This window comes from Dendrobium catenatum, unplaced genomic scaffold (genome assembly GCF_001605985.2).
Source record: "Dendrobium catenatum unplaced genomic scaffold, ASM160598v2 fragScaff_scaffold_873, whole genome shotgun sequence".
NCBI lineage: Eukaryota > Viridiplantae > Streptophyta > Magnoliopsida > Asparagales > Orchidaceae > Dendrobium > Dendrobium catenatum.
Genome location: NW_021319335.1, coordinates 121,419 through 137,044, shown reverse-complemented (window position 1 = coordinate 137,044; position 15,626 = coordinate 121,419). Strand labels below are relative to the sequence as shown.

The 15,626-nt window shown below is 34.9% G+C and overlaps 1 protein-coding gene across 1 annotated transcript in view; it reads right to left on the bottom strand.

The window, feature by feature from the left end:
- The window catches only part of LOC110115871 (heterogeneous nuclear ribonucleoprotein R-like), a 37,035-nt gene that overhangs the window by 4,925 nt on the left and 16,484 nt on the right, over nt 1-15,626 (bottom strand). The window contains exons 7-8 of the mRNA XM_028697094.1: nt 8,717-8,778; nt 8,561-8,637 (exon numbers count right to left, since the gene is read on the bottom strand). Coding sequence (XP_028552927.1) covers nt 8,561-8,637; nt 8,717-8,778 — 139 coding nt within the window. The remainder of the gene's footprint in view (nt 1-8,560; nt 8,638-8,716; nt 8,779-15,626) is intronic.

The window sequence follows — 15,626 nt, the reverse complement described above, 5'->3', positions numbered from 1 at the left end:
GGGTGATGATGGGGATAGTGAATATGGAGACATGTAAAGGGTGGTCTTGACCATACATGGGATACAGATGATGGAGGATTTTCTTCCATTGGAGCTGAGAAGTACTAATGTCATCCTGGGGATGAGATGACTGCATACCTTGGGAGATACTAAGGTGAATTGGGGGATGCTAATAAAGGAGTTGATGGTGGAAGGGAGGATGAAGATAGAATTAAGGGAGATATTGGACTCTCCAAAGTCATGGTGCCACTAAAAATCATGGTAAGAGCCATATAGGAGGGAAGAGGATTTCTGGTGAATTTACAAAGATTGGAGGGGATCAAAGGGGAGGAAGGAGGGAACATCCCTCTTTCAGTACAGCCGGTTATACAGCAGTTTCGTGAGGTTTTTCAGACACCTCATGAATTACCACCATAGATGGGATAGGAGCATGCCATCACGCTAAGGGAGAGAGTATCATTGATCAGTGTTAGGCCTTACCGCTGCCCCTAAATCAAGAAGGATGATATTGAAAAGCTAATCCGGGAGAATGTTGAAGGCTGGGATGATCAGACCGAGCGTGAGCCCTTATTCTAGCCCAATTCTACTAGTTAAAAAGAAGATGGAAGTTGACGATTTTCTGTGGACTACCGGGCCCTGAATAAGGAGACAATGCTAGACAAGTTTCCTATTCCAGTGCTAGATAAGCTTCGTGAAGCGACAGTATTCACGAAGGGAAACCTAAAGTTCAGATACCATCATATCCGAATGAGGAAGATGTTCTGAAAATAGCCTTCATGACACACGAGGGACACTATGAGTTCTTGGTGATGTCATTTAGTCTCACCAACACCCCTGCTACCTTCAAGTCCCTCATGAACATGGTGTTTCGACCTTACCTTAGGAAGTTTGTTCTGATTTTCTTTAATGACACCTTGGTGTTTAGCAAGTTCATTGAGGAGCATTTGGAGCATCTACGGGCAGTCTTAGAGGAGTTATAGGAGCATCAGTTGAGGGTCAATTTGAAGAAGTGTTGTTCTGCAAAGGTGAGTGTGGAGCACTTAGGGCACGTGGTATCACAGGAAGGGTTGGCTGCTGATAAGGCCAAGATTAAGGCAATGCTGTAGTAGTTCAAGTTGCAAGTGATTGTGCTGAAGAGGAGCACGCTTACCACCCTCAAACTGATGGGCAAACAGAGGTGGTCAATAGGAGCTTGGATATATATCTGCAATGCTTTGCATGAAAGACACCTCGATTGTGGGCCAAGTGGCTAGCGTGGGTAGAGTACTAGTACAACACTTCATACCATTTGGCATCCAAGATGCTCCTTTCAAAGTGTTGTATGGCAGGGATCCGCCTCACTTGGTACCCTTTGGGCAAAGTAGCACATCAGTCTTTTCAGTGAAGCGGTACTTGGAAAAGCGGGATAGCATACTAGAGGAACTAAAAAGACATTTGTTAGGACTTAGGAACCCAATAAATTATGAAAAGGCAGGCTTATGAGCATAGGAGGGACATTTAGTTTGAGGTAGGGGATAGGATGTATTTGAAGCTTCATCAACACAGGCAGAGGATCGTGGCTAGTATGAAGAATGATAAGCTGGCTTCACGATACCTTATAGCACTTTTGAGATAGCGGAGAGGATCCTCTCCGCAGAGGTATATCAATTGAAGCTACCTCTGACTACAACCATACATCTTGTATTCCACGTGTTAGAGTTGAGGAGAGCTATAGGGAATCACACCTCAATTGCAGAGTTACCAATGACAGTGATAGAGGACTTGGAGGTGATTATCTAACCGCTGGAGTTGGCAGGAGTACAATAAGGGGAGGGAGGAAGTAAGGAAGTGTTGATTATGTAGAAGAACCTACCAAAGTACAAAGCTACTTGGGAGCCATATAAGAAAAAAACAAGAATTTTATGTCTTTCCACCTTAAGGACAAGGTGGTACTTTGGGAGAGGATTTTGATAAACCGGTCCAAGATGGACCAATCCAGCTGGCCAAACACCAAGGATGGCTCCTGGTTTATTCCAGGCAGAACAAGGGAGCAGCCAGCCCCCTTGTGGGCACATGCATTAATTGCAAATTCAAATAGAAGGGGGAGGTTTATGAGGAAAATTATTCAGGGAAGGGTTATTTAGTAATTATGTTTTTATTTGTATCCTCTAAATAGGGGGGAAGGAATTAGGGTTGGGATTATATGATATGTTTACTAATTTCTGAGTTTTCTCCTAGGTGTTTGGGCCCTATCTATCAGCCAGGGATTGGGAGAGCCGGATCTTCCTCTCAAATTGAAGATCCATTGTATCTTGTTATTTTTTCTATGTTTTTATCAATTATCAAGCTCCCTAATGCTTTGCCTAGGGATTTACCTAAAAATCCTGCTCGAACCTTGCTGAAATTTGAATTCAAATTTCAGCGTTTCTATAATTTCTACTAGGGAAATATTTGATCCAACCTGAAACCCGAACCCGACATGTTTAAAGAACGGGTCGGGTTAGGGTCTAATTTTTTAACCCGTTAAGAGTTTCAGGTCGGCTTCAGGTTAACCCGATAGTAACCAAATCAACTCGAGCTTTTTTATTACACTTAGGGAAAATACTAAATAGTGAGCGGGCAGCGGGTTAGGGCATTTTACGCTCGTTCTATCTTCGTTAGTTCGTTCATTCAGTCTAGGGTTTATCACTTTCTCTCCGGTGTCGGAGCTCTCCTCGGCGTCCTCGCTTACATTTTGATTCTATTGTATCCCTTCAACCTTCATGGCTTCATTCCTCTTCTAATTCCACCTAGCTTCCTTGAGTCCTTTTATTGCATGTGATCATAAACAGATAAACCATACGTTCTCAGTTCTACTCCCCTATCAGTCGTCGCAGCCTCAACTCTCAAGAAAAATTATACAGTTTGTATCTCATTTCTATTACCATTTTTTTATATTTTAGAAGATGAAGATGTTGAGATTTTGTGTTGTTAACTTGTTATTCACTTATTCTCGGCTAGGGTGTTGAGATTTTTATTTTTTACAATTACATAGTTATTTAAGACACCATTTGCATAAGCACCATACCTGTTAATGGCGAATGACGCACCATGACGCAAAGGTCCCTTTGGAGCCATGGCGCATAGCGCACGGCGCGGCGCCCGCCATTTTGAATATGGAACAAACTATATAAGAATTATAAAATAATAAGCATGAATATGAAATATCATTAAAAATGAAAGACAAGCTATCCAAGAGACAAAAATTCACATTTAAATTTCTCACCCCTTCCTCCTCTTCCATAGAGTCCAATGTCTCTCAATCAAAGCATGCACTTATGAAGCAAACTTATACAAAACATGCACTCATGAAAAAACATACTAACACTAACAAATATTACTAAATATGATGAATACAACAATATGCCGGGCTGCCAGGGGTCCAAGGGGGCGCTGCCAAAGTAATTGTCTCGAGCGGTACTGAGCATGTACGTAGCGGTACCGAGCATGTACCTAGCGGTATCGAGCATGTACCTAGCGGTACCGAGCATTTTATTTAATTTTAAGAGGTGGACGCCTCTAAACCATGGTTGCTAGTGAAACACTTCAAGTAGCAACCAATAAGAATCATACCTGTTAAGTTGTAAATTCTTGTAAAAATTATTCATAAGTATAATGAAATTTAAAAATAATTCGGCGCGCTATTTTGCGCCGTGCACCATGTGCAATGACTCGCATGTGGCGCAAATAGCGCGCGCTATTTTAAGCACATGCGCCTCGCCATGAACATGGCATCATAGGTGCGCCGCGCCGCGCGCTATTTTGCGTCATTGACAACTATGATAAGCACTGAAGCAATTAGGTTGTTGTCGGCTAGGGTTCTAAAATTTTGTTATTGTCGTCACTGCTTAGGTCATTTTGCATAAGCATTGAAGTAGTTAGAGCATCATTTTTTCCCATTTTTTATTTGGTTATTGACTGGTTTGTTTGTTATCGACTCATTGACTGGTTAGTCGATTACTTGGTTATTGTAGTTCTTGATAGTTATTTGGTTATTTTTTGCATTACAGGTTTACAACTTCTTATTAGTTGATTATTTTCTATTAATAGTTATTTGATTATTGACTTATTTCCTTTCTACATTTTTCCCTTTATACCGTTATACTTATAATGTTATACATGTTTGGTTGGAAACATGGCATTGAAATGATGAATCAATATGTCAAATATTTGCATTTAGCTCTTTAAGATGCTCCGTTGTTAGCTGAAAAATCTGTTTTAGTTCACTTCATATGAGTAATTTCAATCTTTAGTTTGTCTTTTTGTTCCAATTTGACATGCAAGAAATATTTAAATTTTTTCATTGTGATGTTTTCTAATATTTTTTATAGATGGGGGACTTTAATGTCATTTCTAAGAATTTTTGTTTTGATGAAAATGAACAAGTTGGACAATCTGAAAATGTAGTAGAGCCATGTAACAATGAATATAACGAGGGAGGAGAAGTTGCTAAGAAGCGGAGAAAAATGACTTCGGTTGTTTGGGATTACTTTGAGATGTTGTCTAATCCAAAAGATGGTAAGCAAATATGTAAATGCAAGAAATGTGGAGTGACATAATTATATGATAGCAAAAATGGCACTGATAATCTAAGACGCCACTTAAAAAATTGTAAGAAAAGAAATGTGTGATATTGGACAATTCATTTTACAAACAAACTCTGAATCATCCATTTCTGTGACTGATGGTAAGTTTGATCTGTTAGAATTGTGTGACTTGTTTACTGCATGTATCAATATGCATGACTTGCCCTTCCAGTGTATTGAGTGGGTAGGAGTTCAAGCTCTTTTGGCGTATCTTCATTGGGACTTGCAGTTGTTTTCTAGGAATATTGCACGAAGTGATTGTAAGAAATTATTTAATAAAGAGAGGTGTCATATACATTCACAATTAGCTAAATCTACAAGCAGAGTGTGCTTACATCGAACCTTTGGACTTCTATTAATATATATGAGTTTATTTGTTTAACAATACATTTTATAGATAATGATTGGCATTTGCAAAAAAAAAAGATAATTAGCTTTGGTTTCATGCCGCCCCCCTCATAATGATATTACATTGTTTGAAAAGCTACAGTCTCTTATTATTAAGTGAAAACTGATTCTAAACTTTTTAGCATTACTTTGGATAATGCATCAGCAAATAATGTCTTCGTTGAATATCTAAGAAATCATTTATGTTTACGTGGTACTTTGCTTTGTGATGGTGAGATCTTTCATATTTGTTGTACAGCCCATATTGTTAATCTCATAGTTTAAGAGGGTTTGAAGAAGATCGATGGTTCAATAATAAAAATCCGAGAGTATTAAGCACGTAAAAGGCTCTCAAGCAATAAAAAAAAAAGTTTCTTGATTGTATCAAACAGAATTGTATAGATGGAAAGAGAGGATTGCACCAAGATGTTCCGACAAGATGGAACTTCACTTTCAACATGCTAGATAATGATATCTACTATCGACGAGTTTTCAGCATTTAGAATTGGGTGATTCAAATTATAAGAATTGCCCAAGTTATGTTGAGTGAGAGAAAATTGAATCTATTTGCACTTTATTGACTCCTTTCTACGAGATAACATGTGTTATATCTAGCTCGAAGTACCCAACAACAAATTTATACTTTCCTTGCATTTCAACAAGCTTATGTATCGTTGAAACATGAACTGTTAAGTGGACATTATTACATAAAAAGAATGGTTGCATGAATGATTGTCAAATTTAAGAAATAATGGTCTGGATTTTGTGTTATATTGGCTATAGTTATCATTTTAAATCCACGATATAAATTTACTTTTGTTAACTAGTGCTATAGGAGACTATATGAAGGTGATTACCTCTATGAACTAACAAAGGTTAGAGACAAGTTGTTCTCTTTATTTGCAAACTATAGTTCAGGAGGTAATGGATTAGTAGGGCAACATTCACGTGCATCCCGAATGGTAGAAGTTGGTACATCAAGAAGTACATCTCACAATTTCTTCAGCTATTACATCCAGAAGTACTTATATCTTCACTCATGGTTCTTGATTTAACTTGTAAATTTTAATGAGTTTCACACACATGACTTTGAGTCATTACAAGAGGAAGTTGTTATGCCTAGGAAATCAAAGTTTGAAATTTATTTGGATGAGACAAACCTAGACACAAAGATTGATTTAGATATCTTAAATTTCTGGAAAAGCAATCAATACAGATTTCCTGCTGTATCTGTTATGGCTCATTAAGTTTTGTATATTCCTATAAGTACAGTGGCATCTGAAAGTGTTTTTAGCAATAGCGGTAGAATACTAGATCAATATCGCAATGCACTGAAGCATGACATTGTTGAGGCACTTGTCTATTCAAATGAGTGATTGTATGCAGAACATGGTGCTTTATTGTTCATCCTTCCCCTATTTATGTATTCCATTTATGTTCTTAGCACATTTGGAAGTTGAGCTCAAATCTCTTTTTTTTTGCAGTAGTTCATGACCCAGAACTTGATGTTGTTATAGATGATATCCTTGATTTATATGTCAATCAAACTGATGCATAACCAGGTGAAAGTTAAGTTCTTAGATGATTCAAGTTAAAGATTTTATTCATGAGAAGTTTGACATCTAATTAGGAGTTATCCAATATTAGTTGGACCGGTGGTAGTGTATGAGCCATAGACTTTTCTTTGCAGGCAGCCAGGAATTGGGTTTTCTTTGAAGTCTTGGGGTTTTGTTATTTGATTTTGTTGAATCATTTAGTATTTTAATTTATTGAATCATGAACTTGTTGTTAGAATTATTCTTTAGTTCAGTAAAGTTGTTCAAATTCTGTTGTATAATTCGTCTGATGGGTTTTCTTCTGTTGTCTGTTTCTGCTGTTCAGCTGCTGCTTTTCTTAATTTTCTGAAGTTCTATTTCTGTTGTTCTGAAATTCCGTAGTGTACTTATGGTTTTCTTCTATTTTATTCTCATTAACTACTTCATTTTATCATTTGTGGTCTGTGTTTTGATAAGTTGACCATTTATGATCGGTTGTTTTGATAATTTGATTTTTGTTTTTTGAGTATTTGAGCCTTGGGACTAGCGGTTGATGTATTGCTGAAACCTGCTGAATGTTGTCATTTTCTCATATATTTATCTATATGATTTTATGAAGCGGTGATGTTTAACCTTCTAAAATGAAAGTGAGAATCATATCAATGTAAGTGCTATTACAATTTACAACCAGGTGACATTTGTATTCTTTTAGAATAAGCAGATACAATCTTATTGAAAGAACATATATTAAGTTAATACAAATTGTCATCTTGGATGATAATATGCTAATATTTATTAAACTTACACCTCAATGACCTCATTATGTGATTAATGATTTGGAGGGTTTAATTTGAGCAATATATTAAAGTTTGCAACCTATATAACAGGTTTTGTTGCAGCTAAATTTATATCATGAATCATGATTGAAGACAACCAGACAAGTCATTGAAGTAGTTATTTTGAGGAGCATTTCATCAAATCATAGCAGTATAATTTATTGTTTCCAAATTAAGATTTGTTGTAAACTCTTTTGTTGTTTATAAATTGAGTTGAGTTTGTAATTGAAATGAGCAATTGAGTTGTAAGTGATTTGTAAACAAATTGAGTTTGAACTTGAAATGAGCAATTGAGTTGTAAGTGATTTGTAAATGAGCTCATATGTGGTAAATTTCAATTTGTTGTAAATAACTAAATAAGTTATTTAAATTTGCTGAAACAATTAGTTCAAATTTTATTGATTTCTATTTTTTGCAATTATAACCTGATATTATTGTACATCTGATTATATCGGGTCGTGTTGGGTTGACCTGAACCCATCGCGGGTTGGATTCGGGTCTAAAAAATCGACCCGTTTGAAAAAATGGGTCGGGTTTGGGTCGAGTCAAGTAGTGTCGGGTTGGACCCGAACCCGACCCGTACCCCATATTTGATAGTCATAATTTTTGCATGTGTTACCTATCAAACTTCTGCATGAAATAACATCAAAAGATCAAAAAATTCAAAAGCAAGAAAAAGAAACTCTTCAGGGTAGAGAAGATGCGTATGGTAGCATAATTTAAATGGGATAAAGTTAATGATCATAATGGAGGAGCATATAAACGGAAATGGAAGCAAAAGAAAATGAAAAGAATGCAACACATGCATATACATTACAGAAGAATAGCATAACCGAAAAAACAAACGTGATAAGCACAAAAGAAATAGTAATCACGTAGCCAATTACAAATGCAGGCGCCAATAAGTACAAGCGAAAAAGAATAATTTCAAAAATGGAAAATTTTTGGGTCAGCAATTTAATATGGTCATAATGGGTTTTCTAACCATTGGATGGGCATTGAAAAAAGAGCAATAAATCATTGATCAAACTGTTATAGTACACACATCTGAAAGCAAATCCAATCAGTAGATAGGAAATTCAACCTAACCCAAATTCTCTCCATTTTAAAACCCTCTCCAAGTAATTTTGAAACTGCTCCATCAAAAAAGAATACACATTCAAATAACGAAAAACTTTATTATGTAGAAAAATGAAACCTTGAGCCTGAAATTCCAAAATTGCTGTTCAAACGAGCACGGGGGTACCCTCTCAAATCAGAATACATGCCATCTCCCTGAAATATCACATATAAGTGATGAAGATATATAACATCATTAAAAAGGCAACACAACAAATGGGTTGAGTAAAATCACCAATGACAAACTGTTACGCTTTGTTCTCAATACAGTTGGGGAATGATCCTGTGAAGGAAGTCCTGACAGAAAAAGAAAAATGTTTGAAAATTGTAGAAGCATGTAGTAACTGAATTAAGCTTATGCACTTACTAAAAGAAAACCATTCTTTAAAGTCCTTTAGGTTTATAGCAAACTAAGAATAAATCATGTATAATTATATTTGTATATATATAAATTTTTTAGAAGGATAAGAGCATCTATCTCCACACATCTTCCACCATTCATAAAAAAGATTAAATAATTGAGATTTAAAATTGCTATCAAGCAGTCGTACTGTCAAATTAATCAAACTTAGCTTTTGGCTACTTAAAATCTCAACCATACAAAATTTTTAATAAAGGATGAAAAGTTTATAAGCATTAAAACTCATATTCTTCTTTATATATATATATATATATATATATATATATAGAGAGAGAGAGAGAGAGGGTTAGAGATTCTTAGTGGTACTAGATGACGTGATGTATGTAAATCATAAAAAAAAAAAAAAAATAGGATTCACAGATCAAAGACAACTAAATAATTCAACTTCTTGCTTTCTTTAAATGTAAATAGTAAATAGCAGAATCAAAACTCAAACAACAACATAATCGTCAAATAAGTCCAAAGAAATGAGTAAAACTTTTGAAGCACGTAAATTATCAAGCAATTATAATTTCATCACTACAAATAGATTCTCAGCTATGACAATTTTGAACAAAATGAGAATAACTAGTACATCAACAAAAATATATAGAAGAAATTAGATTAAAGAAAGAATTAGCCAAAATACGAATTCATGCCACTCATTTCGGTACATGAAAATGATTTCCATACAACTTACATATATATTGTACTCAAATAAATCAGAATCACGCAAACAGCTTATACACATAAGATTGGAAATTAGAATGAAAGATTTTATTCAACCAAAGCTACGTAAGTACATGCCTTGGAACATCCATTTAGAGAATAATCCTTAATAGTAGACAGAATCAACTTAATTCAAATGTAAGTTAAATCCAAAAGATAAGATAAACTTCAACCTCAATTTTAAATCGCATATGCTTCTTATCCATTAGAGTTTGAACACGCCAAATTAAGTCAAGTAAACATAATCGGAATGGTTATAATAACCGAGATATGAATAGTGCAAGATATCCTGCACCTACAACAAACAAATAGATAACACTAGCAGAAGAATGAAGCTCCTATAATCGTTGGAATAATAAGCGAGGCGAGGGTGATTACCCATCATTCTTTTAAGCTTAAAAAAATTCAACTCCAACTTGAATATTTGATATTCATTCATAGATCTTGAACTTGATCATATCCAAGTACCAAATCAATTGATCCCATGACAAGACAGATAGACCAACCTAACACTAAGAAATAGAAAATATATCATATCTCGACCATCGTTACAAGCATATCCCTATGTATTGAAATTACATAAAGTAAAAAATAAGCCAACTAATGAAAAGAAACAAATATTGCACAAATCATTGCTTAATGTAATGCTACGAACGAGAATAAATACACAAATGTTCATCAAATAATAAGTCTAAGACAAATTTAGCTCTTAATTTAGCATGAGTAAATTAAATGTACTTTTTGCAAAATAATCCATAACCCATCACAAACATATCTATCTCACCAACAAACATGAGGTGAAAAGACAGAAGAATCCAAAGAATGTATAACATGATCGTGATATAATATTAAATTAGACACAATAAAATAACATTAATAATAAGTTTCTCTAGAATGTCCAATATCTGGGCATTATTTTTGAAGTGCAACAAAATTTTAAATGGCTCTGCTTTTCTAGCATTTAATTTCTTGAAGGATCTTAATAGAAGCCTATCAAATTTTAAATACACCATGACTGTATCACCAGGTTTAAAACTGTACATAGCTGGTATTCATATCAATATAAAGTTTGTAATTATCAATAATAAAAAATATGGGTGTAACGAGTCGAACTTAAGTTAGCTCAATTGTTGTGGATGCTATTATTGATGCCCTCTTTCACAGCTATCTTTCTTGATATTATGGATTCCACTTCAATTGCCATATTGTACTTCCTCTCAGCTTTTATATTGGTTCAACAAGCTTCCAAAGAAGTGTAGAATCTTGATTAAAACAACTATTGCTTATAAGGAAAATGTGGTTTTATGTGCCCAGCTAGATATCCGTATTTGCACTTGTAAGATTCAATGAATGGATAAAAAAAAAAAAGCAAAAACAACCATGTGTCTCACTCCAACAACAATAGTAACATAATTAACCTAGCTTACTTTTGTTAGTTAGCTTTTATTACATCCCAAAATCTGCCTTATGCATTGTATAATAACATGTGATAGACCTGTATGATAGAATTCTTTATTTTACAGTGTGTTTCTCTCCTCTTTGTTATTCTCATCTCATGCTTATGGTTGATCTTCGAGACAGGAAAATATACATAATAACTATATATGGTGAGCGCAAGGATGTCCGTTCAAAGGTTTCTTCAAGCCTCTCAATTCATCCCTACAAGCTCACCCATTGCAAACTTTTCAATTACTTATAAGAACCCATCTTCAATCACTACCACAAAGCTAAATAATCATAATTTTTTCTTCAAAGGACTTCTACTTCTTTAAAGGTGATATGAGGATACAGTCGCTTTGGATGAACAGAGGAAAAAAAAAATGGATGCAGGAGATGGATCATGAACTAACTATAGAGCCCACCCAATTGACATTTTCACAGACTTCTATTGTTCTGTACTCCAAGCTCATAAAAAATGGACCCCATCTTGGGTATCCTTGCACGTAACTTGAGTATCCTTGTGACAACACTCATCAATCTTCATTAGGCTCATGCATGAACAAAGTTATCTTGGCAACAATCAATGTTCAAAAAGGCAAAATTAGGAATCGAGACATTTTAACTAAGTGTGGCGAGGCCTAAGCCTCAAAATGAAAAAATTAAGTATTGAAAAAATTATAAATAATTCACAAAAATGACAAAATATTAAATAAAAGTAAGAATGAATTTGATCTCAGGAATAATTATTTGATAATATTTAATGAATGAAAATTAAATTTCCAAAAAAAAATTATACAAAAAAAATTCATATGACTAAAATTAATTAGTGATCAATAATAGAATCTTGGGTTATAATCAAACAGAAACTATTAGTCTATTACTTATCATTAGTCAAAATTTGCAGTTACGCATAAATTTTCTAGACTACTACAATTTGATGAAGAATTAAAAAAAACTTCAGCACCAAAAAACATATACTTATCATTAGTCAACAAGCAATTTCAAATCAGCTTTGAACCAAAAGCGTGTATTTGCCGTTACGCAGAACAGTTCCTATTAAGTCGAAATTGCACGCTGAAACTAAATAATAGATCAAAATTATCTTTGAAGCAGGCACGAGAAGGCGAAGCCAAAGCAATAGACAAAAAAGAGAAAAGAATGTTACCTTTGTTGTAGCAGGCGAGATTCGACTAGAAGAAGCCAAAGCAATAGACAAACAAGAGGAAAGAATATTACCTTCACTGCAGCAGGCAAGAAGAAGACGAAGAGCAAGCAAATGACGAACAAGAAGAAAGATTGTCACCTTTGCTGTGAGTTCCGATTTTACACGAAGCGGAACTCTACTTAGCACGTAGAAAATGAAGTTACAATAATGCACGAAAGGGAGTTAAATTGTTACCTTCGTTGCGAGCAGCGCCAAATTCAACTTTTTTTTTTTCGGGGGGGGTGGTGTGGGGGGGGGGGGGGGGGGGGGGGGGCTAGGGCCTACGTGTTAATTTAAAAAATGATTACAAGGTCCTTAAAGAACGCCAATTTCAACAAGAATGTGGCTGTCGAAGGCGGCGAAGCAGTTTTCTTTCAAAACGTCTTAGTTCTCACACGAAGAAGGCAAGCCCTACCCTAATCCTTATACTCGACTCAATCACTCATGCGGGTATTAAAACATGACAACTAAACTAAGGTGGCGCCTCAATATGCCTTAAGGCACCACTCCTTGTGAAAAAAGAGCGCACGCCTTGTTCGAACCATCGAGGCTTAAGCCTCGAATCACCTGGGTTGCACCTCAAATTGAGGAGCGCCTCGATGAGTCTGCCTCGTTTAACTTTTTAAACAATGCCAACAACGAAGGTGATGTCAAGTTTGGTATGAGATAAATAGTTGAGTTTCATAACCAATCACTGATATCTTCGCTTGTTGAGTAAAGTATTAGGGCTAAGGTCACCTAATACTTCAACTCTCCTAACCGGGTCATTGGAAGGACGCTGTTTTATGTGACCAAACCATCTAAGGCGACTCTCTCTAATCTTATCTTCTACTGGAGCTACTCCAACCTTTTCACGTATATGCTCATTTCGTATCCTATCTCTAAGGGTAAAGCCACTCATCCACCTGAGCATCCTAATCTCTGCCACACTTAACTTAGTATTATGCTTCTCTTTTAATGGCCAACATTCGGCACCATAAAGCATTGCAGGCCTCACTACCATCTAATAGAATTTCCCCTTAAGTTTGAGGGGTACAATTCTATCACATAATAAACCCGACGCATTCCTCCACTTCAACCATCCAACTTGAATTCTGCTAATAATATCCCCATCTATTTCATCATCACTCTGAACAATAGATCCAAGATATCTAAAACGTGTACTTTTATTAATGACTTGATCGTCCAAAGTCACAATCCCCTCACTAGGTCTATTACTACTAAAATTACACTTCATATATTCTGTTTTAGATCTACTCAAGCGAAAACCTTTAGACTCTAAGGTTGACCTCCAAAATTCAAGTTTACCTTCAACTCCCTCTTTAGTCTTATCAACAAGAAGAATATCATCAGCAAAAAGCATACACCAAGGTACATCCTCTTGCAAATGTCTAGTGAGAACATCCATGACTAAGCAAAAAGATGTGGGCTTAAGGCTGATCCTTGATGTAACCCAACCGAAATAGGGAAATACTTGATCAAACCACCTTGTGTTTGATCACAAGTAATAGCTCCTGCATACATATCTTTAATGATTTGAATATAAGCATTATTGACTCCTTTCTTTTCAAGAACTCTCCATAGCACTTCTCTTGGAACTTTATCATATGCTTTATTTTCATTTAGGATGCTAAGATCAGTATAGTCAATCTTAATTTCACAATCTTCATTAAAAAGTTTAGATAAATATCTCATCCACCTTTGTTGAATATCATCTTCTAAGAAAAGTATTTTTTGATCTTCATCCTTAATACACTTCACTTGAACTAAATCCTTACTACTCCTATCACTTTGTTTGGCTAACTTATACATATATATTTCTCCCTCCTTAGTATTTAATCTATTATATAAATCACTAAAAGCTAATATCTTTGCATCGCATATTGCTTTCTTAGAATCCTTACGAGCCACTTTATATATTTCCCAATTATCAGAATTTTTAAAATTAAACCAATTTTTATAACAAATCTTCTTATTTTTAATCTTTTCTTGCACAATTGGATTCCACCACCAACTATTTTTACTATTAGGAGTTTTTCCCTTTGATACTCCAAGCACATCTTTTGCAATATTCTTAATATCACTAGCCATTTTTTCCCACATAACATTAGCATCCTCATGCACAGACAAAATCTTAAGATCTAAAATCTTACTCACAAAAATATTTTTGTTAATATTCTTTAAATGCCCCCATCTAATCCTAAAAAACGTTTTACTTTATTTTTTATTTTATGCCCCTTTATCTTAAAGTCCAAAACTAATAATCGATGTTGGGTACATAAATTTTCATTCGGAATAACTTTATAATCTTTGCAATCTAAATGATTTAATTTTCTAATAAGAAAATAGTCAATCTGGGTTGTACTATATCCATTTTTATAAGAAATATGTGACTTCTTCATTCAAGCTATCATTCAAGAATGCATTCTTGATATTCAATTGGTGAAGAGAATAATCAAGGTTAGCTGTCATTGAAAGGATCAAAAGTGTGTTAAATCTAACAACGCACGTGAATGACTTCAAGTAGCCAGTCTCATAAATTTAGTCAAACCTTCTTGTAACCGGTTGTGATTTGTATCTCTCAATGGATCCATTAGATTAATATTTGACAGTAAACATACAATTAAACCTCCTAAGAATTGCAACCTTGGGTCTTTGAACAACCTTCCATATTATATTATATTCAAAATTCTATATCTCTTCAAAAGTCTTTGATATTTCAATTTTACTAAGATGGAAATAAGAGTCCGCATCTAGTAGGAAAATTTGTCATATCTCACCACATTTGTTATAGGATGATGTATACAAGTATGAGCATTTTTTTTTCAGCAGTCATGGGCAATTCTTCAGCAGTTTGAAATGAAAGGAGAATTTTGTGAATTTTTTTAGTCCAGCTAAGCTTTCATCATAAGCTTAGAGTTTCCACTCTTTATAAATTATTTTTTCAAAATTAAATACGAGGTCCAGATCAAGGTTTAAAATTGCGTAATTAAGCCTCGAGGCGGTTTTCGTCCGTGAGGCAAGGCGTAAGCCTCGAAACGGTCTGAGGCGTAAGCCTCACGGACACAGAATTGCGTAAATGAAAAATTAAGGGTTTTAGCAGGAAAATAATAGCAATATTCTATCTTACAATAAAAACATCTAAATAATATATAAAAATAGTGGAAAGTGTCTGCACTTAGTTTGATATACGTTTTCTCGCCCCCTCCTACGTCAACTTGCACGCTATATTTCCAAGAAGGGTTACGCCGCAATGACGTATTCGCCTTTTCTTTACCTCTAACCATGTCTCCTAAAGCAAAAATCCTAAAACACAAAAAAACAATCAAAAAACATAAACCTTAGATTTTCTTACACTTGAAAAATCTAACC